Below are 24,411 nucleotides of genomic sequence, written 5' to 3'. Positions count from 1 at the left end.
AAATCACATGATGATAAACAAAATTCATTCATGACTGAACACCAATGACACCATTGTTTCCCTTGATGTGCGGGAACAGACTAATCTTATCGCTGCTACAGCTAGCAAGTTCAATGAAACTGGAAGTTGAGTAGACATTCGGCGGAAGAAAGGAATACAGCTTGACAGGGAACGAAGTTTTCGAACTGAGATTATGTGCATGGAAAATCCCAATTTGCAGCGTCTTCCTGATGTGATCGAAGATAAAACGTTCTTCAGCTGCTAGTGGTAGGAAACTTTAGGCAAACGTTTCGTTACAAATCGACAGTTTGCGCGCGCAACCTCGATTGCCGGTTTTTGCGTGTTTTCTACTTAATTTGATGATATTTGACGGTTATTTCGCGAAAAAGCGTTCATTTCGTGGAAAAGCATACATTTCGCATTACTTCGCGAATAAAACTCCTGCATATTTCATCATTGGGGGTGTAGTTACGTGCAGAATGTTCAAAATTGAATCTTTTTTTCACATTTCGCGATTTCGCGCATCGCGAAAATTCAATGTCCCTAATAGTTACTGACTGTACAGGGTGGCTCAAAAAGTCACTTAACACCCACGGTACAAGGCCACTGCAGCGCGCAACATGGAAATGGTGATGACCAATCGTTATCAGGCCAAGGGGGGACCACATTGACGCCACCCGCGCGATCGGCGGCCATCTTGATGTCCGCCATCTTGAATTGAACTTCAGAATTTTAAAGGGGAAGGGGGGTGATATGATATATCAAATTAGGCTAGAATTTCACGAGAAATGCAATGGTGACGGTTTTTTTGACGTATCTTTAACCCGAAAAAAGTTATGACTGAATTCTTGAACCAATTTGCTCCTTTTCGAGGTGTTAGAAAAATAACTTAAAATTTGTTTAGCGCATCGGTAATGCATTGAGATCAAAGTGATGTCTAGGGAGAGAAGTTCGCATGCCATTGCACACGATTTTAATCGGATACATCCACTAAACAAATTTTAAGGAATTTTTCTAACACCTTGAAAAGGAGCAAATTGGTTCAAGAATTCGGTCATAGCTTTTTACTGGTTAAAGATACATACATATACAACATGAAATATATGCTAATGTGGTAATACATTTCTTACAGAAATGACCGGCTAAAATATGTTAGTATACCCTACGACAAAAGGTATATTCTATTCATATAACGATCTTCATAACCAACAAGATTATTGCATTATTCTTATTGAATTATTATTGCAATAAACTTACACATGCTAACAATTTCCCCTAAAGTATACATATTGTCAAGGTTATAGTGATCGAAATTTATAAAGTAAAATGCACTTGGTTCAACAACAGATTTATGCTTATAACTTGTAAAATTACTTGTAAAATATTAAGCAAAGCAGTATGTTACAGAAATTAATATTGCTTTGTTCTGCCGTGTATATATACTTTGTTAAGTTGAAGATTTTTCCCTGCAACCCACTTGACTTACTTTACTTAATTCCTGTTGTTCCCTGTGGAACATAGGGCATCAACAAAGCATCTCCATCTGGTCCTACTGACGGCAATTCCCTTCACTGTATTCCAGCTCTTTCCTTCCTCCAATGCCTCAGCGAGAACTGATCTTCGCCACGTCCGTCTAGGATTCTTTCCTTTCCATCTTCCCTGCGGGTTCCAGTCTAGTGCCTCTCTATCGACAGCCTCAAATTCCTTCCTCAGTGTATGCCCTATCCAATTCCATTTTCGACGCTTTATCTGTAAGGACACCTCGGTTTCTCCAGTCTTTCTCCAAAGTTCTTGGTTTTGAATCACTTCTGGCCAAAAGATATTCAATTTTTTTCTCAGGCAGCGATTGATGAATGTCTGTAGTTTAGATGTGAGCGTTTTTGTTACCTTCCATGTCTCAGACCCACATAACAGTACAGACTTAACATTACAATACGAAGTTTGGTCTTCATAGATATTTTCTTATTTTTCCATACTGGATAGAGCCTCAGAAAGGTGCCATTTGCTTTTTGGAGTTGAGAAACATCCTCTGCAGCCCATCCGTCTTTTGCCAGCTTACTACCCAGGTAAGTAAAGCTATCCACATTTTCAATAATCTCTTCACCAATACTAAACGGGTCTGTTTTTGTGGAGTTAATAATCAGTGCCTTGGTCTTTTTGGAGTTAATCACAAGTCCTAATACGAGGGTCACTATTTATATTTTGAGCCTTGGCAACACTGATTGAAGTTAGGTGCGATTTGACGTTTGCACAGAATCGTCTGGCATTATTGACCATAACGTACTTCAAATGTTTTGTCAATAGCTTCATTTGTGTTGTTTATGTTGCCTTGGAGATTGCGCGACAACAATAAAATGGAATTAACTCGTGAACATTTTCGTGCGATGATTTTTTTACGATTTTCGACGTGGATTATCAAGACAAGAGTGCATCGATCAACTTACTTCCACATTTGGCGATGAAGCCCCATCCTTTGCCACTGTGAAACGCTGGTATAACGAATTAATCGTGGCCGCCATTCGCTCGCCGACGAAATTCGCGAAGGTCGTCCAAAATCAGTTGTTGTTCAAGAAAACATTGATGCTGTGCAAAACCTAATACTGCAAGATCGTCATGTGACATACTGTGAGATTGAGGCAATCATAGGCATTAGTTCCACCAGCATATATAAAATATTACATGATCATTTAGCTGTGAGAAAGGTATGTTCTCGTTGGATCCCACACAATTTGACAAAAACTCAAAAAGACCCTCGCGTCAATTGGTGCAAACAAATGCTCAATAAATGCAATCGTGGTGCTTCAAAAGACGTATATAAGATTGTAACAGGTGACGAATCATGGATATATATATATGAGCCGGAACGTAAACAGCAGTCGACTGTATGGGTGTTTCAAGATGAACCCAATCCAACAAAAGTTGTTCGCGCTCGAAGCACATCGAAACAAATGGTCGCCTGTTTTTTTCGGGAAAACTGGTCATGTGGCAACTGTGCCTTTAGAGGAACGTAGAACGGTCAACTCTGAATGGTACGCAAAAATTTGTTTGCCTGAGGTCTTCGGTCAAATACGGAAAACAAACAAACGCCGTCGGATCATTCTTCATCAAGACAATGCCAGCTGTCACACATCTCGTCTAACAACCGACTTTATGAACAGTCAAAAAATCGAATTGATGGGTCATCCGCCGTACAGTCCTGATTTGGCACCCAATGACTTCTTCTTGTTCCCGAATGTCAAGAATAAATTGCGTGGACAACGATTTTCGTCGGCGGAAGACGCCGTTGATGCGTTCAAAAACCATATTATGGAGGTGTCTCAAGAAGATTGGAAAAACTGCTTTGACAAATGGTTCGAACGAATGCAAAAGTGTATTGACCATAAACGAGAATACTTCGAAAACAATAAAGCAGTTTTCAATGCCAAATTCCTGTTTTTTCATTGTTAGGCTCAAAATATAAATAGTGACCCTCGTATCAAATCTGCTAGTTTTGTTTCCACAACGACAATGACCGCAGCGGAAGACTTCCTTCTTCCCCTGTCCCTCTGCACGCCCTCTCCCCTCATTTGGGGATCTTCTCGTGAGCGGTGAGCTGTACAAGGTCATGCAACCACTAGGTGGGGCTGCAACCCACTCCGTGTAATTAATTTTCATCCGTCTTGTAACGTATTAAGAAAGAAGTGACTCTCAATTTTCACAGTGGCCATAATTGACTTAGCTGTATAATTCTTAAATAAAATCATTATAAAAATTCTTGCAGGGAATCTAGGGATCGTAAAATAAATTTCAGGTATAATATAATTAGCATGTAATTTAGATACTTGCCTTCACTCGCAGTTCCATGTTGTCCTACATAGTAAATTGCACTATTAACTACATCATATACTTTGTATGTTGTCTTCCGCCAATAACTTGACAATGATACTTTCTTCCACGGAAAATCGAATTCAACCAATGGTCCTGTTAGCGACATGTTGAATTCCTGACGAGAAAAAACAATGTCAATCCCCCCCCTCTCTCTCTACACACACACACACACACACACACAAACATTGCAGCAAGATACTTTGCTGCAATGACACTTGTTATACAGGGTGGGAAATAACCTTTTGCTAGAGGTCTGCAGGAAAAAGTAACAACAATTAAGAAATTATGGTAATACCAAATGTTTACTACGACAATTGTGGTTACAAAAACAGAATTAAAAGTTAGTTCACGACAAAGCACCTTGCTTCAAGGCAAATGCTAAAAGCAATACCTTCTTCGGCGAAGTGGCATTGACTTCTTCAGCAGTTCTGAATGGCCGGGTGCATCACCGGACCTGAATGCAGCGGAGAAATTGGGGCTATTCTGAAGGACGCAGTTGAGTCCTTCATGATAGTGGAGCGAGGACCGGACCGCTATTCCCGGGCAACACTCCATCTGGAACAAGTTCTCCGTGACATGGAATGGAATACGGACTTGTTTGCGAATCTTCTGAGCTCCTACCCCGATCGTCTTCGTGCTGTGAGAGAAGCAAACTGCAGACATACTAACTTTTATTTTTGTTTTTGCAACTACAATTGTCGTAGTAAACATTTGGTATTACCATAATTTCTTAATTGTTGTTACTTTTTACTGTAGACCCCTAGCAAAAGGTTATTTCCCACCCTGTACAGCTACATGGGACACGTAAACACGTTGAGAGCATGTGAAAACAGTGTCATGTAAATTTGTTCAATATAATTCAATCAAAGAAGTAAACATAGACGGTGAGTAGTACATTTTCTATTTCCAATATAGTGATAATATTTTTATCACCCTGTATACATATGCTGATTCGTCACTCGTAATTCGCAATATTCTGCCTTTTAATCAGCATCTAGAGTTAATATATGCCAAGGACTCTCACATTTAAGAACACAATACAACTTTTAATAACCACTAATTATCGGAAACCAAAAAAACAATAGAAATTTTATATGATTTTATTTTAAAAGTAAGCATGGTTTAATTGTCCGCTGTTACAACTTGTCATTATGTGACGTCTTGGAATATGATGAAGACAACTTGTCTCAACTATATTAGCAAATAATAATTGAAAACTCGAAACTGTTTATGGCTCCCCGATGGCCCAGCGGTGAGGTCGTCGCCTTGTTATCAAGGGGTCCCAGGTTCGATACCCGGTGGAGGCACATAGTGGTTCGGATCCTACTTTAAACTGTAGTAGGTCCAGTCCCGATTAGCCTTACTGTGCATAAAGCGGACTTAAAACACCAAATCAATCAATCGTAACTGTTAACTATTGAAAAAAAGTGTGAATGCAGATTTTGAAAGATTGTGTCGAATTACGTATTTTATCTTCAGTATATCTGTCTATCTTTCATAGCTTGGAATCGGCAAGCTGGTAGAGATGTACAGTAATTGAAATTCTTTGCATGTACGTATTTGTTAAACTTGTCACAATATCTAAAACTTACAACTTATTTGATTTTCATTATTTAGCGTCATTTTCTTCCACTTTTGGCTAATCGCGACGATGAAGGTGAGTGATGATATGATAGAATTGAGGAAGGGACTAGTGTTGCCCACGAGACGAGACTTTGGCCTGTCTCGTCTCGTGGAAATGCTGTGAAATGCTGTCTCGTCTCGAAAATATTCGTTTATCTCGGGACACATGATCAATCTCGTCTCGTCTCGAATTTTTAAAAGCCTGTCCCGTCTCGTCCCGTGGGCAACACTAGGAGGGACACTCAGAAAAAAACACTCATGTCTAGACCACTTAACCACTCTGCCTTGAAGGTCGGCAACCTACAACTTACTTTATAATTAAATAAACAAAGAGTGAAAAGTTTTTAATTGCTGCTTCCTTTATATTATACCTGGTAGAGGCACATATTGGTTCGGATTTCACTTGAAACTACAGGTGCAGTCCGGAATAGCCCATCTGTGCATCAAGTGGATTTAGAACCAATAAACTCATTTTGTAACTCTTGAGTTACTGAGGATTGAAAGCGTTATCATTTCTGAGTTTCAAATTGCCTCAACATTTCCGCTTTTCATCTTGCCTCAATTTGACGTGACGTCAAAATCGAGGATGCTTGGATGCAGCGTGTACCAGTCAGTATTCCTCCCAGAAGCTCTCTTGAGAAACATCATGTAGAATCAGTGTAGTCTAATTACTTGGAATAGAAATAGAAAATAGGAGTATTACTATCACAGGAAAATTGTTCTGATTGCGATTCCAATACAAAAATTGTCATTGTACTTACTTCAAGAGTAGTTGTTTTGAATGGCGGGTAACTGCACACAGTTATCGCCACTGATGGGGTGGATTCGTTAGAGGACAGCCTTGTGCGTGTCGAAACTTCAGGATTGGCATATTTATTAAAGCACTTGTATAACTGCAAAAGAATCACACTTTAGAATTTAACCTAATGTTTAAACTAACGCTACATAAATAAGAGTCCACTGTGTATGAAAAACTTTATCTCTCAAGAAGAGAAAAGAAAACAAATGAGTTGTTGTTAGAAGAGAAGAAATTACAAGAAACAAGAAGAGAATAGTTAGAAGACAAGAAATAAGAAGAGATAAGACGGAGAAGAAACCCAAAGAAATATGAAGATACGAATAGAAATTAAAAGATGAGAGAATGAAGGAAAGAGAAATACAGAGGAGCTGAATAACTACCATAAAAATAATTACTTTTTTGTCATATGAGATTTGATAGTCGAGTACTCAGCATTATATCTTATTCACAGTACTACTAGTTAAGAATACAAATGAGCTTGAAACAAATAATTATTGAAAATGTGATAACTGTTTCACACTTTCGATTTATTGTAATAGAATGTGCCGTGTAGAATTTTTCATTTCACTCCACTTATTATTTGTCCAACACAGGGCTTAAGTCCCACTTATGTTGATCATAATATTTGACCTGTACAAAAATAATATAAATCTTTAAATTAAGAATATTGGTGTAACAACATATTATAAGTACAAATAAAACAATGTTTGCTGTCTGAAATAGAAAGTTTTACAGAATCTTGCGCTTATTAATGTGTCCAAATCATGTACTCATTAACAGATTTTCGAATTCTTTCCATTGGTGACTTTTTTATGTACGTGCATTTAAACTTCAGCATGGCGCATGTAAACATGTATTCTATTCCTCGTAAAAAGGTGTTACATGAAAGTATATTTTCCGTAACAGTTCAGAACATAGCCAGTATTGGCTTATTAGTTTACCTAATAAATATTTGATCATTAAAAACTCTTTATGTGTTTCATGAGGAAAGCAATATATATGCATCTCCTTAATTTCTCACCTGTCCATTTTGAATATAGTTAAGAAAGTCATCATATTTAAAGAATACTACCAAAGATAATATAGGTAATCCTTGATACTACTTGAACAGTCCAATCTTGTAATAATAGAGATGTGAGAACTTTATACTCTATTCAATTACATCGCATTAAATAATATATGATATAAAATCTTTAGAAAAATATTAGGATCTAAATGGGATGAGGTGACAGGTGAGCCAAAACGAAGATAGAGGGATAACGTTGAGATGGACCTAAAGGTAATCGGTAAGGATGGAAAAGATTGGATCGATCTTGCCCAGGATAGGGACAGATGGAAGGCTTGTGTTGCTGCAGCCATAAACTTCGGGTTTAGGAAGGCTATACAGTTAGTTAACATAATATAATACATAAAACAATATATACCTGAATAATAACCACCATGTAGCATGTTGTGAGAACTAGGAATCGTAAAACCTGCCTCAGGAGCTTCTTGTTGCACTTAACATTTAGCAAACGTTTTTTGTTTTTAAAATCGAAGAAAGCTTGGGCTTGGCTCTTCACTACCTGTATATCATTCTTGTAACAGTTGTGTTCAGTAGGAGCAATACGCTGTGTTCCGATATTGAATGTTCCAGTGTTGCATAGGGTACTTTCTAAGTGCCATTCTTCTGGATGTAGCGACATTAGCAGGTCTTACTTCGTCTAGCTAGAAACTGAATTCTAACCAGTGATGTTTGCTCTTGAGATGAGTAATCTTATTGGATTTTCCTCCTAGAGGAACTCAATAGAATTGTTAATATCATTTTCATTACGTAAATGCTGTTGTGTTACTACTTTGCATAAGATGGAAATGTTTCCAAGTCCTTAAGAATCTATGTGATGAACCGAATGTTGGGAATTTAGTATCTCAGGTAATGAAACAAACATCATAAATGTCATTTCGACATCAAACTTGTGACAGAAGTCAATGTTATGATGGAAGATAAAATAATTCGATATTGATTTATAACTTGTAAGCCATTTTCATTTACCAAATAACCTCAAGTAATTACGAAAATTGTCACTTGAATTATGTTGTCTATACCGGAATGGGTACTCGTCAGAAGAACTTGAACATATGATTGATTCGATAACATGGAATCAGAACAATTTTTAGAACATAAAAAAGTACTTTGCCTAGGTAATAAATAAAGAACGTGATCTATTATGTCACTCTAATTCGGTACAAGCAGGTGTCACTTTACAAAGCAAAATTTACTTGTCGCAGTCTTGGGTACATAAATACATATGTCGAGGTAGGGGTGAATATCATCATTACCTCCCCTTACAGTTTCAGTTATATAACCTATATGCTAAGTTACGTCAGATGTTTTAATATATTTACCATGTTTCAAATATATATTTTTCTTTTTTTGACCCTTTTAGTTTTACTGCATTTTCCTAGATTCATTTAAATACATAAAAATGCAATGCAAAAAATAAAAAATAAATAAAAAGAACGTCAATGGCATGAAAATGTGGCAAAATATCTACATCCTGATTACTAAAAAATAAAATTCCCAGGTTTACCACTGCTTTATGTTTTATTAGAAATATGAACACAACAGCGAACTCAGTCGGTACGAATATTCTTGTCATTGTTCTAACAGCAATTCGCAATTTAAAAATCAGTGTTCTTCAGATGCTCAGACAACACCAGGGTTTAATTCTCAACTAGATGCATTGAAAATGCCGAAACGAAATTATACACAATTATATTCTCATGTTATTTATTGCTAGTACAAGGTTCACAATAATAGGAGCATTGAGCACCTTTTTGCTGTGTGTGTTATACGAGTTCTCATACTATAAACGTTTGAAACTCCAGAGGAAATTATGAATCACCCTGTATACAAATAATATATGAACCTTTGCTGAGCACTGGTCAATGGGTTTTTCACTAGGATTGCTTACAGTTTCGAGAACTTCAAACCACGCCACTGTTGCACAACATTCTCTACAAGGGTGCGAAATCCTTGATCACTGGTGGGGGGGAGGAAGATCTTACTCCATACACATATATAAATTATTATGATATGGATATTTAAAATGTTATTAAATATAAGTCAATTAATTACAACATTTTTAAGAAAACATTATTATTATTATTATTATTATTATTATTATTATTATTATATACACATAAAGAAATTAATTCGTTACTTTTATATACAATAAGATAACTGTAAAGTAGGAAACTAATTTTACTAACTGATTAAAGATGTCAATAAATTACGAAATAGTTTTATTATGTATAACCTATTGTTTAATTTTTGCTCTCTATTAATATAAAACTATTAGAATTAATAATAATATTTAACTTGCATACTTCTTTTACTTTTCTTGTGTGAATATTGTTATTGGTGTAAAGTAGATCTGTTAGTTATTGCTTGAAAGAAAGAGAGAGAGGGAGAAAGCATTCTGCACACATCCTCACTATTTTGTGTGTGTTTTCGATATTATCCTTACTAAAGTACATTGGAAGTCAAAACTATTGCTTATATTTTGTTGTTATAACAAAACTCTCCCCCCACGGGAAATTTTGGTGGGAGATTTTCGAGGTTAACATTCTTGGTTGGGGGGAAATCACCCTGTATGGAGGAGAGAACGCGGCTGCAGCTACCAGCCATTTGCAGCAGCGCACACTGCTTTGCTCCGTCCACTTGCTTTCTCCACAAATATACCATTCTACAAAGCAGTCGTGAATCTACTGTTAAAAAAAAAAACGCAGTACTACAATCTCATGAAGTTCAATAAATTAACTTGTGAAAATCAAATGCTTGTTATATGGGGTTCACAGTACTGCCTGTTCATTGTGTATACTCCGCAATGTTGATTCTTTTGAGCGCTGCTCGAGATGTGTGGGTGTAGTTCTGCGTCGCAAAATGTCGAGCTATCTTTATCGTCGGCTTCTTTTTCCATCTCATTGGATATTTTTGTATCCTTTTCCTGCAGAAAGAAAACATGTTTTTAGAACATATTAAAGCGTAACAACAATTTATATATTATTTTGTGCAACACAGTGTACACAACATTTTGCACTAATTACACTTTCATTCTCCAATCTCATCTCAACAATAAAATTAATTTGCCATAAAGAAGTTACTTCACTTCCCATTTGCACTGGCATTATACTGGGTGCCCGCAAAAACTAACCGAAAGTATTAAGTAGTCAGTATTTTGGTTTCCTTGTTTTTTGGGACACCCTGTACAATTTCAAAAGATCAAACTGTGTAAATTTATTAGAATGTCATTGCCGACTGCTTGCTCCTTCCTGCTTTCTGCGCTTGGCAGAGGAAGTGTTGCCACATTAAGGGAATTCCCCTGGGTGCTGGGAAATCTATGTCCAATCTTAGGTAAAAAGGGGAAATTTCATGATAAATATAGAAATTGTCTGAAAATTTGATGTTGTCGGACTTCTGTCTTTGTTTCACTTGCATGCTTGCAGTGGTGTTTGCTCGGTGGCTACTCTAGGACCATGATAAAATTCAAGTAATATTAATGGTTTTTCAAGGCGAACTTTCCAAAAATTCAAGGTTACAAGTTGGTGTCTTCTCTATTTCAACCTTACGTATTACCGCCTCTCGTCAACCACACACTTATACACACAAATATATTAACAATATAAAGGGTCTGTGTGATTCCAACGTATCCAAAAATCTATTTCAATTCAATTAAACAGTATACATTTTTAGAATATTTAGTTGAAGGTGCAGAGTTTACGTTTGCCATTTAACATACTCAGACTCGAAATATACAAGGTAACCAAAAACGTTCTTGCCGTTCTAGAGCAGTGACAAACAAAGAGCAATACAGTGGACGGTACGTACCTTTAGGTTTCGAAGTAATCTCCATCAGCATCCAACACCTTTTGCCAACGTTTCTGCAGCTGCACAATATCCTGGTGATAAAACTCTGCGGGCTTGGATGCAAAGAAGTCCGTGAGTGCGTTCCGCAGGTCTCCCTCATTTGCGAAGGATCTCCCACGCAAGTGGTTGTCGAGGGAATGAAACAGGTTGCTGAAGGGTCTCCCGTGTCCTCTTTGCCACACGTGGCTTGGCATTGTCGTGCAGGAACAGCACACCCTTGCGATTTACCAATGCCGGCTCCTTCTGCCGCAATGCACGGTACACCCTTTGCAATTGCTGAGAGTAGAGGTCAGCAGTGATGGTCTGACCAGGTGGAAGGAGCTTGTAATGCACCATTTGCCGCCAATTTCACCATACAGAGAGCATAACCTTTCGTGGGTGCAGAGGTTGGCTTGAGGTGTGAGGAACAGGGTCACGTGGCGACAACCAATGTCTAGTACGCTTGGAAGTGTCATAGAGGACCCACTTTTCGTCACCAGTGAGCAAGCGATCAAATATGGGTGTGTTCAGGTGGCGAGTGAGCAAGGACAAACAGGCTGTCCTTGTTCCTTGTTGGCTGCCGACAATGTGTGGGGTACCCACTTGCTTAACTTGTATGACTTCTCTATCCCATGCAGGTGCAGTCTGACTGTTTCAGCGGAAACATGGAACCTTTCTGGAAGTTCATCACACGTTAGACCACTGTCCTCCTCGATGGCTGCTTTCAGGGCCTCGTCATCCAACACATGTGGTCGTCCACTGCGAGGTTCATCCGAAAGGCTCACATCTCCCGAACGGAATTTCTGGAACCAATGCCTGGCAGTGCGTTCGTTCACGGCATTCTCCCCAAATGCCTGGCAAATGCGGCGACTTGATGCGGCAGCTGACAGGCCCACTTTATAGTCATACAACAAACGCAAGCGAACACGCTGCTTCGATACCTCCATTTCTCTTCGACACTACTATAACGGCTGTGTGTGCGCAACGTGCCTGTATTACTGACAGTCGATGGTCAGACTAACTCCCGATCGCTTGGCAGGCACGTGCGTCATTTCGTTTCCTCTCTGTGAGTGCATGATTAATGGGACGTCAAAAACGGCAAGAACTTTCTTGGTTACCTTGTATCTACAAACACAAGTCACAAATGTTACAGATATACTAATCTACGAAAAATTCTAATTTTACAAGAATTTCACACTCAACTTTACGTAATCAACTTCAAGATATCTTCTGTTTGTCAGAGATTGTTCTGCAAAGAAGGCTAACAAAGTAAACGAATTGGGATATTTTTTTCCATGCAGCTTTTTTCTCCTTCCTCGATAAAATTATAAACTAAACTGTGTAACACTTGCCTCATGCAGAATTCCCGGAGCCAATAATTCACACATAATTCCCACCCTCATCTAATTAATCGATGTATAATAAATATGGCTCGGAAGTTGAGGAGAAATCCTTTTTTTTTCCTAGTGTCCGAAGACGAGGCCCAACATAATATATGTTCATTTTGGGTCATTGTAGGCCAGAAAAAGGTGGGGTTTATTTGTCCTTTTTTGCCTTTTTCGGCGTTTTTTGGCTTATTGGTCCTTTTTTTAGCCTTTTTTTAGGTCTTAACGGCTTTTGTTTGCAACTTCACCTTCCTTCGACTACGTTTTCACTGCCCATTCTCAATTCGAATCATCATCAGTTCATCACCTCTTAAACAACTTTTCTGTAGTAAACAAATAATAAAAAAAAAAAGAAATACGTGTATTTTTGGACGACTGAAGGAGGTACGGTACAAGATCCTTTAACCTTAACTTGTCTGGAAGGTCGCGCTGTAAGTGGCAAATTTCTCAGTTTTTTTTTCGCACTGTGTTCCATACCACCAGAATTTTTTATTTTTTTATTAATTAAGTATGTAATTAAAACTGAAGTTATTAATTAATTTGGATCACATTTATAAGTCCTTTTTTCCGTCTTTAGGTCCTTTTCTTATATTTTTAAGTTTTTTTATAGGTCTTTCTTGGCAATTTATTGGTCTTCAATTTCCGAGACCTAATAATAAATATACAGAATAAAAGAGAATTATTGCGATAAACAAGGTAAAATATTCAGAATACGCCACTAGTGTAGAGACTTACCTTCCCACGAAGATCTCTGCGAGCAACATAATCCCTGAAACGACAATGCCGGCACCCAAGAGAAGCAGAGCCATAGAGAAGTCCACGATGGTTACTGCTTTGATCTCTACGTTTCTGCTCAGACACTCTGGCTTCTTTTTGTACCAGATTTTTTGCTGTCGCTGCATCAGACCGGTCTCTATCATCCTCCGGATTCTGTGAAGGACAGGGATTTGAGTTGGCAACAGTGCTAATTATTCCCTTAAAATTTGGACCTTCAATTATTGTACTGCAGGCAGGGGCGGTACAAATGGGTTCTCGCCCCTTCAGTACTCAGCAACCCTTTTTCAAAATCCATTTTCAACCGAAAACAGTTTTCACTTTTTCAGTATCATATTATCATGTCGTATCTTCGTAACTTGTGTCTAAATGTTTACATTCCATGACCACTTTCTTGGAGTATAACACACAAGACATGCTATTGGACATCCCTTCAATAAGCTGTTGCTTTCAAATTTCCAAACTGGCAGAAAAACGACGTAAAATTACCTATTTCAATTAATTAAATTTCCAAATATGTGGTTTGTTGTAAAATCAAGCAAAAATGAAGCAAGTCACTAGTATTCTTCAGTTTCATTGACATTAACTACTAACGGTTGATCGGTATTTCATGTAGCTGTTAAAAGTTGCAAGCATGCTTAATTTTCAACATAGCACCCAGTAAATTTCATTCCGCACCCCCTCAGCGCCCCTAGATGATTAATTATAGCGCCGTCGCTGACTGCAGGATATCGATAGTCGGAAGCAGAGACCCCAAGTTGAGGGGGCTTGCGCCAGATAAAAGTATTTGTTTGTACGATTTATTACGGGTTTATGGGACGCTGGTGTTTCCAATTAAGCAACTAATCTGATTTTTCCTGACTTCTGACAAAGTTTACTTAAAATCTATATAAAATGGATGGGTCCGTCAGCACGCATGGCCATATGCAATGTTTAGCTTATTTATCAAATCCAATATGACTGGGATTATTTCTATCATTCACGCAAGAGTTGTTCAAAACTAGTAATACATACATTTAGTTCTAGCATCAAGCCTCCCCGATGGCGCAGTGGTAGCGTCGTCGCCTTGTAATCAAGGGTTCCCGGGTTCGATACCCGGTGGAGGCACACAGTGTTCGGAATCCACTTTAAACTGTAGGTCCAGTCCTGATTAGCCTTACTGTGCATAAAGTGGACTTAAAACACCAATTCAGAACCAAGTCTAGCATCAAAAATTTGCCAACAATGAACAATGTTGTAATAATTTAATCTTCGATAAAAATAAGATAACCCTTTATTCCATCCTTCTGTGTATAAGGGTAGATGAGTGTTTTATAATCTTAATGTCGTTATTTAGTGCATAGAACTGCAAGAACACGCAAATAATGTAACAACCTAACATACAATATAAATATGTACCACTTTAAACTGTACATTAAACAGAAACTGAAAGAAATTAAGAAATATACGTAATTAAATATAAATTTCAGTTGTATGCATAACTTGGAGAATAATTCCAGAAGAAAAACTGCAACAGATATTAATATATTGTAAGAGAACACTTCATTTTAAATCTTAAATCCAGTGTATATATACGAAGGGAGTTCCAAGTCAATCCGGTACATTCTTTTTCACAGGTTTAAAAACAAATCCCAGTGTAGAGGTAGTGCATGCAGTAGGAACTGGCAACTGTGTCCTGTTACTGGTAGGCGGTGTTCATTGCACACGCCAGTCCAGAGACCAGTATTCAAGATGGCGGACAACAGTGTGAACGTATACACGGAACAGCGTGTGGTGATGAAGTTTTTAGTGAACTAGAGCATAAAACCAGCTTTAATTTACAGAAGACTGCAAGCACAGTACGGTGATGAAACACTCAGCCGCAGTAAGACATATGAATGGTGCAAGCGCTTCAAAGACGGCCGTACGTCTGTCACTGACAATCCCGGTCGTTGTGGTTCACAGCTCACAGCAGTCATTCCTGGAAACATTCAGCGCGTAGAACAGCTTATCATTGACAATCGTCGCTTAACCTGTCGTGAAATTGCTAAGGTGTGTAATCTTTCGGTAGGAACAGTAAACGCAATTCATGACATTTTGCTATTCCGAAAAGTCAGTGCACACTGGGCACCAAAACAGGTTTCCAGTTTTGAGCAGCACAGAAGAGTTGAAGTCTGTACTGAACTGAAGGACAGCTGTGTCAGGGAAGGCCAGTATTTCCTGGATCGCATCATCACATGCGACGAAACATGGGTTCTCCATTTCACTCCGAAATCGAAAAGGGCATCGAAGGAGTGGAAGCATGCGGACTCACCACCACCAAAAAAAATAAAAAATTGAACAATTGCGTTAGCAGGTAAAGTGTTTTCTGGGACAAACATGGGATTATTGCCGTGTGGTGTCACTATCAACAGTGAATATTACTGTCGTATTGTGCATGTTGTGCATAAGAGTCTGAGGAAGAAACGGCCAGGTTTGATCACGAAGGGTGTTCTGTTTCTGCAGGACAATGCAAGACCTCATACCGCTCAACGCACTATGCAAACACCACGATATCACCTGCGAATTATTGCCACATCCTTCTTACAGTCCGGACTTAGCGCCAAGCAGGCCCGTACCCAGGAGTTTTTTGAGGGGGACGGGGCAAGTCCGAAATCGTGTGAATATATATATATATATATATATATATATATATATATTATTGTCATGAAATATGTCAATTATTAAATAATTAATTAATATAATTAAAAATGTATAAATAAATACAATAATTTGGTACATTTATAAACTAGCAAATTAATTCCTTTAACAACTGGTTCAAAATGTCGAGACAGTAGGTGAAATGATTTTAATAAGTGTTTGATTTCATTTAATTATTGCTTTCTATAAATAATGGTCAATAATATTTCATACTTTTATTGTGGTATGTTTGTATAATGGTGTAAATCTGTTAATGGTCTCTCGGAAGGAAATATTTCCTTATCAGAGCTGTGGCTAGAGATTTCAGCGCCCAGGAGAAGAATAGGTTTTCACACCTCCTGCACCGAATTTGCACACACCCCCTGCCTATACCGCGTTTGTTACAACCTGTCCCGGTTCCCGCGCTAGTTGCTCCCTGGCTTTTCTCGGTGCTGGGGAAAGTCAAAGCCAGGCAGCCAATTAAAATACGCAACGTGGCAACAGCGTCTACGTAAGCGCCTCTCTTCTGGCTTCCATTCGCTCCTCGCTGCCCAGCAGACGATTTTTTCCTCGTTTCTCATTGGCACCGAAACTGTCGAGCGCTCCCTATGTTGTAGGTGACAACTTTTGGGTTATTCTTTTGGATTAATATTGTCGCCCTCGTAATTTATGAATTCATTCCCAAATATACTTTTTGGGACTTTCTGTTGCTTGCAGTGAGAATCAGTCTTTCCTCTTGAAGTAATCTTTATACTTGATTCATGTTCACCTACTTTTTGACTATTTTTGCCTGTACTGTGTAACTGTTAGTCAAAGGATTTCTCTTGGGAATAGAGAAACGATTGTCAAATGTATATATTAGACTTAAGGTAAAAGGTATCGCAAGTGTTTCAATGTAATGGTGGTTCAGTGGCCTCTTGCCATAGGGAACTGTTAATTTCAAAACATGTTTTTGTCACCTTGACCTGTAACCATCAGGTGTCGGGAAAATGTTGTTTTTCATATATTGTTAAATGACCAGGCTCTCCTCACGTAGACCCACGGAAATGGAAAATAGAAAGTAATTAAGAAACCACAAATACAGCCTCAGCTTTGGTATAAAAAGACCAAATTTCAGTACCAGGGCACAGTCGTTCTTCTATTCTCCAATCGGGCCTACTGTGGAGCTGCCGGGTAACTAACTAACTATACCTGGTAAACGGCCGGGTACATGGTAATTATCGTCTTAAATACCTATGGATAATATTCCTTGTGTTTAGTCTGAAAGACTAATTGTAGAACTTGGTGTCGGTAAAGACTTGTAAAAATCTACATGTGACTGAGTGTAAGTGTAATTTGGGATACCCCCAAATCTACATGTGACTGACTGTAAGTGTAATTGTAGTGTCTCCAGTGATTTCGTTCAATACATATATATTTAAAACCTCAAGTACGAACTCTATTTATTTGAAGTTAACTACTAAGTTTTCACCGGACCAACGAACACGTATCTTCGAAGCATTGTATCCCCCCCCCCCTTCTCCTTCCGGAGGATACAACATGAAAATTGGTGGCAGCGACGGGATGTGTCCGGACTTCAAGTAAATTACTCTCACGACAGAATTCATCCCGTTCATTGGGAACCAACCCCCATCCATTGGTGAAGAACCTTCCACACAAGAGCCGACAAAACAATGGTGCATATTAAAGTAGGACATCAAGTGCTAATCTAGTGGCAAAGAAGTGATGCCGCGAACGTTTTATCGAAGATCTTGTCGGAATTGCAAGAAGTAGTGAGTGCAAGAGGGGAACTCCGGGTTGAAAGTGTGCAAGAGTTAACGAATGCTGCATATGGGAGTTCCACCTTTGATGTTGTTATGATAAGATAGTTAACACCCGACATGACTCCAAACGCGACCAAAATTGTGATGGAAATTGTAGGAATTCTTATAACAGAGCCTTCGGCTAAAAATCCATAGAGCATATTCAAACGTAAGTGATTCCAGTATAGTAAACGTAAACCCGACAGCTCCACGGTAGCATGCCCTCCACAGTGACAGTGCCCCCCCCCCCCTACCCCCACAAGCCACAGCTCCACAAGACGTCGACCGTCAGTGTTCCTAACGGCTAGATCAGTACCTCCAGCAAGTCTCGTCAGGATATCCGTCAGACCGTCAGATTACGATATCGTTGATTCAATTGCCGTAGCCCTAACAGTGATAGAATATTTCTTTGTTATCACAACGAGAAGTGAAGAAGCTTCCTACTACTAGACGCAGTGGTGGTTGAAGGTGGAATTCAACACACAAAGACGACAACGGGACATTCAGCTTCAGTTTTTGGTGAACGACCGACAGTTTCACGCCATTGTCCAGACAGGACTTCAAACTCAGGCAAGGCCAGCCTGAAGCCAACTAACCGCCAACTTGGTGACCAGAGGGTGACCGGGCCCCCTTTGAAAACATCGACAGTCGCCGCAGTTGCCAACTTGGAGGACCGCAACGAAAGTGCAAGCAAGTAAGCTAACAATAATTTTAACAAAAACTTATGTCTCTTTGTGATTGTTGGGAAGAAAGCCAAGATTACATCTATAACTTTCGAAATTAAGTGCCAGTTAAGATGTAGATGGATAAGGACCGAAGCAGTAGATTATATCCGTGTCCCGAGGGAGGAGTTGTTACCCTTGTCACGCTCCAAGGAGAAAGTGTTCCATAACTTAGTTTATGGGGGGAGCTACTCTTACGCTTTAGTTTACGAATAAGATGGTAGTGTAAACAAAGAAAGTAAGTAAATATATTTTTATATATATAGCAGTCTGTAAGATATACAAAGGTTTAAAGTGTCCAGCAATATGCCAAGGAATAGGGAAGGAAGAGAAGCCCAACTCCTAATGATCTTTCCGATTATTGCAGTATTCCTGAAGTGTTAAACTGATTACGACTCCGTTTTCTGGAAAGAGAGAAAATTTGCAGGAGTTCCTATCAATTTGTGATTTTCGAACTAGTTCACACTAGTAAGCATGACCAACTAAATTTTGTGAAGGCAACAGGAAATGCTAAATCTAAATTATTAGTTAGTAGTGGTAAAAGATATTCTGATAGAAAATTACTCGGATCACAAGACTATAAATTTTTATGCCTGTCAACTCTTTAACACTAGACAGGGAAAGGCAGAAAATGTTGCTTATTGGGCTAACAAAGTAGGTCAGTTACTATCAGAATTCAGACCAGCAATAGTAAGAATTTTATAACCTGCAAAATTACAAGGAGCAATGTCCTTAGTGGAAATTCTCGCCAAAGCAAGTTTTATGCAAGGGCTCTGCAGTAGCCGAATCCAGATGATGGTACGGAGTAAAGCGGAAGATTCTACATCGCTAGGATCAATTGTAGAACTGGCTCTTCAAGAAGAAATATGAGACAAAGGATGTCGAAGGAAACACTCGATGAAACTGGGTACGAGACCCAAAGGTAGAAGAAAAGGAGATCTCCGTCCGAAGGAACCAATGAGATAGCATCTGCTACAACGTTAAACTTAAAAGGACAAATCAGCATAGTCTGCCAACACTGGTTGTTACGTAGCAAACCCAAACAAACAGATTAGTTCTGTTTGCACGTTAATTAAATTACTAATCTTAAGAAGGATAAGTGATGATGTTGTTCCAGTAAACGCCTTAATACAAGTAAGATCAGTGACAGGAACTGAAGCCCAACAAAAAGGGAATCTTTTAAAATCAAGCAGCGGCGCAGTGAAGAAAACTCAGAGAGGCTTCGGAAATAAGTGGTCACCTTATTCATCAAAAGAGGACTCCGAAGATGGCTTATCTAATTACAAGACTATGAGATAGTTCAATAAGAATATATGTATATGTAGTGACCATGGTGGAGATTATCAGGAGATCGTACATCAACAATATGTAACTTGATAACACAGTTATAATTTAAGTGCTCAATGAAATTTAAAAACATAACTCAATCTATTAAAAATAGGAACATAAAGGGTGTTAATATATTTATTTTTTGGGTATTAGAAGCCCCTTCGATGCTTTCAAAAATATAGAACCTATTCGTAAGGAACAGTGCAGCGATTTCTAGTCAGAATATGATGCATTTATATCGAAATGCATAACCTCAAGTCTCGGAGTCAGGACCGTGGACCCATTACGAGAAACAGCAAAGAAAAAAATGATTAAGACTAGAATGTTGTATTATGAAATATCAGTTCGACTCACAAACCGACGATTCGAGCGACTTCAGGACATCTACAAAGTATCACAGTGTAAAAAGCATGTAAAGTGGAAAAGTAAACGCTTGGAAAAGGACATGTGACAGCAGAGTTATATCAAATACAAAAGGAGAGATAAATAGTAAAATATCACCCCAAATTGAACCCAAGAAAAGTTAGAACGAAACATCAGACGACAGTGAAAGTGAGTGCGATAAGCTAAATTTAAGAGTAATAATGATCGAAGCGGGCACAAAGTCTATAAATGCAGTTATTTTCAAAGTGAATACAACTTTCTCACATTTTCTGGAATTCTCACAGAGAGAGAAAAGAAGATTGGACGTTTTTGGGACTCCTTTGCACAAAATAATTCCCATCTGTCAACTGTAACAACCATGCAAAGACACCTAGAACCATCCAAAAGAACAACAAACAAGGATAATAAGGATAAGTGTCAAATGAAATTAGTGAAAAGAAGCTTTTATTGTCTGATCATTTGCAGATACCCACAGTCAATCATGTGCTCAAGGTAGAAGATTCCTGATGACATATTTTTTCGAGAAGGAAGATCAGGATGGTACATTGTCTAATACAAACGGCAAAGCGAAAAAAAAACAGCCTGTGAAAAAGAGGAACAACAACTAGGAAGAAGCAGATATTAAGAAGAAGAAAAATTATCAAATTGTGACTCCACAATTACGAAGATAATGTGATGAAGCTATTCGACAAGATCGAAGAAACGAGACTCTCAGAGTAGAGATCCTTTTAAGGTGGTAGCAGTGAAAGATGTAAAATGTTAGCATATAGGTAAAAGAGTTACCGCAGGATATGCAAAATGGTTCAAGTTGTACTAACGATGAGTATCACGTAGGATACTTAGTGTTTCTTTCTAATACAGAAAGATGTGGTTGCACATAGTGCAAACAGTTTGTTTTACGAGAGCAGTTAATGGTTTGGGAGTTCAAATAGAACATTTCCAGGACACTTCAGGACTGCACTATGATCATATAGGAGAAATTCAATTATATTCCTGAGAATGGGAATTGCTGACCTTTGTAAATCTTACGGAGTTAAAGTGTAAAATACTGTAGAACGGACAAAAGAGTTGTTCAAGAATCCAATTGTCCGAAGTAATGAAACTCCAAATTCAATATTTGTAAACCAGGTATTAGTCCGAGTCGATAGAATCAAGGAAACAAAAAGTTAAATTTAAAGGTAACTGATGTGTCAAAACCATGAAAGAAAGAAAAGGGGTAAATGACATCCTTACTTCAATTGACGTATATATCTCTAGTTTAGAGAATTTAAATTGAGAATATTAATAGTAATTTAAGAGAATTGGAAGTTGTATAGTAAAATGTATTACAAACAGTTCTCGATTCTCAAAAGGGTACGGTACTTTACAGATACATAACGCAATATAATATCGTTTAAAATAAAAGGTATACGGCATGCAAAGATGCAAAAAGGAAATTATCAATACCTACAAGTTTAACTAAATCACATCAGTATAAAGGATTCGAAGATAATATCATGTAATTGTTAAACAATGGAATTCCGGCTTACATAACTAAGCTGCTAATGACTAATAACCTACAATATAAACCTTATAACGTAGTAAGATTCCATATACTACTATGCAAGTTTATGTTCAGTTAGAAATAAAATACATTGACAAGAGTACAGGTTTGAGTTGTTTAGGATACTAGACATGACAAACAGCTATCATCGTTTTTTTTTTAACGTTCCTCTCGGAGAAGTGGACAACAAAAATTTTATTCAGGTACCAAACGAATGAATTCAGTGTACAATAATAAATGTTAGCTTGTTAATATGACATACAAATATATGTATATAGCTATTCTAAATCAACACAACCATGTGGAATACGAAAACAAATCACATAGAGTTTTAATTGATTATAACCAACATATTGTAAACTGACTAAGGCAGATTTGTATAACTAATGATGGGAAACATGTAACCTCAAAACAATGGTAATCAGGATACTTATGAGTTGTATGAAAAGGTTCAAGTATAATTCAGAAAAAAAAGGTGGACAAATAAGTACAAAGCGTACACTTCAATTCAAGCGCACACAGAGTATGCAAGCAAACAAAATGTAAATATTCAAAATGAATATGTAGACGAACTGTTAAGATATTAAAAAATTGTATAATTTATCTTTAGGTAAAATAGTGATATATTGTTGTTACTAGAAATATAAATGAATGTAAAAGGTTGTATAACAATGATAGTTTACGATATCCACGAGTCTATATTTTAACGAAACACAAAAGAATAATGGCTCTGACATGTCAATGAGTAAATTAAATAATAAGAAGAGAAAAGATAAAATGTCCCTATTGTTGAATTTTTCATTACAAAGGAATGAAAAATTCATCAAAAAGGAGGGAGGTGTTGTAGGTGACAACTTTTGGGTTATTCTTTTGGATTAATATTGTCGCCCTCGTAATTTATGAATTCATTCCCAAATATACTTTTTGGGACTTTCTGTTGCTTGCAGTGAGAATCAGTCTTTCCTCTTGAAGTAATCTTTATACTTGATTCATGTTCACCTACTTTTTGACTATTTTTGCCTGTACTGTGTAACTGTTAGTCAAAGGATTTCTCTTGGGAATAGAGAAACGATTGTCAAATGTATATATTAGACTTAAGGTAAAAGGTATCGCAAGTGTTTCAATGTAATGGTGGTTCAGTGGCCTCTTGCCATAGGGAACTGTTAATTTCAAAACATGTTTTTGTCACCTTGACCTGTAACCATCAGGTGTCGGGAAAATGTTGTTTTTCATATATTGTTAAATGACCAGGCTCTCCTCACGTAGACCCACGGAAATGGAAAATAGAAAGTAATTAAGAAACCACAAATACAGCCTCAGCTTTGGTATAAAAAGACCAAATTTCAGTACCAGGGCACAGTCGTTCTTCTATTCTCCAATCGGGCCTACTGTGGAGCTGCCGGGTAACTAACTAACTATACCTGGTAAACGGCCGGGTACATGGTAATTATCGTCTTAAATACCTATGGATAATATTCCTTGTGTTTAGTCTGAAAGACTAATTGTAGAACTTGGTGTCGGTAAAGACTTGTAAAAATCTACATGTGACTGAGTGTAAGTGTAATTTGGGATACCCCCAAATCTACATGTGACTGACTGTAAGTGTAATTGTAGTGTCTCCAGTGATTTCGTTCAATACATATATATTTAAAACCTCAAGTACGAACTCTATTTATTTGAAGTTAACTACTAAGTTTTCACCGGACCAACGAACACGTATCTTCGAAGCATTGTATCCCCCCCCCCTTCTCCTTCCGGAGGATACAACACCTAGCGCGGGAAGAGGGACAGGTTCTAACAAACGCGGTATAGATGAGGCTCGCATACTTAGACAATGAAGAAATTTTAAGTACCTAATCTTTTCCGTTGAATCCGATGAAAATAAAAGTTAGCATTCAAGAAATGTGGCTAATAAAAGGACAGTCGGTTGTCCATCCTACCTCATCTTCATTCAAGCAGTGTGTGGTATTGTTAACATCTGCAAATTCGATTGCAAATCAAAGATCTGATATGCGTAACTAGGTGGAGGGGCTAAAAATAAGAGACTTTGAGAACACATTAGTTTCCTATTAAATTAACATGTAAGTGCTATGTTTTATTTCCGACGAGAGGAAGTGAGAAAATGTAGGAGAAATAGCATGTCGGTCTAATTCCTGTGTTCCAGGGGCCTAGGGTGACTTAACCCCATTCGCAGCTGCGGCTACGTTCCTCACTAGTAAATTTTGATATAATTATAAAATCTTATCTATGACCAGTGGCGGCGATTGGGTTCCAAAATTAGGGGGGGCAAGATGCCAAAACTGGGGGAGGGGGTAAGGACAGTTTGTCAGTTCAGTTTATCTTGATAGATAAAGTTTAGCTTAGCTTGGGATCAAAAGAGGGGGGATGGCAACTGCATCCCTCTCCCCCCTAATAGCCGCCACTGTCTATGACTATAGATATGAGTTTCAACCGCATGCTGTCACCAGCTCTAAAAGAGAGAGGGAGAGAGAGAGAGAGAGCAAGAGATGTATGCAACATTCACATACACACATACATTATTCATTGATCTTCCTTCTTTGTATGTGTTTCTGATATTATGCTTAGTAAAGTATGTATGAAGTCAAAACTAATTGCTTATTTTTATTGTTATAAGAA

The 24,411-nt window shown here is 38.0% G+C and overlaps 1 protein-coding gene across 1 annotated transcript in view; it reads right to left on the bottom strand.

Moving 5' to 3' along the window:
- Positions 1 to 10,139: 10,139 nt before the first annotated feature.
- Positions 10,140 to 24,411, bottom strand: part of LOC145996306 (ionotropic receptor 75a-like) — a 47,972-nt gene continuing 33,700 nt past the window's right edge. Inside the window, exons 8-9 of the mRNA XM_083132738.1 lie at positions 13,298 to 13,492; positions 10,140 to 10,278 (exon numbers count right to left, since the gene is read on the bottom strand). Of these exons, the coding sequence (XP_082988864.1) occupies positions 10,140 to 10,278; positions 13,298 to 13,492 (334 nt within the window). The remainder of the gene's footprint in view (positions 10,279 to 13,297; positions 13,493 to 24,411) is intronic.

The sequence above is a fragment of the Lepisma saccharinum genome, chromosome 12 (genome assembly GCF_977018435.1).
Source record: "Lepisma saccharinum chromosome 12, izLepSacc3.1, whole genome shotgun sequence".
Classification (NCBI taxonomy): domain Eukaryota; kingdom Metazoa; phylum Arthropoda; class Insecta; order Zygentoma; family Lepismatidae; genus Lepisma; species Lepisma saccharinum.
This window is presented reverse-complemented; position numbering and strand designations above follow the sequence as displayed.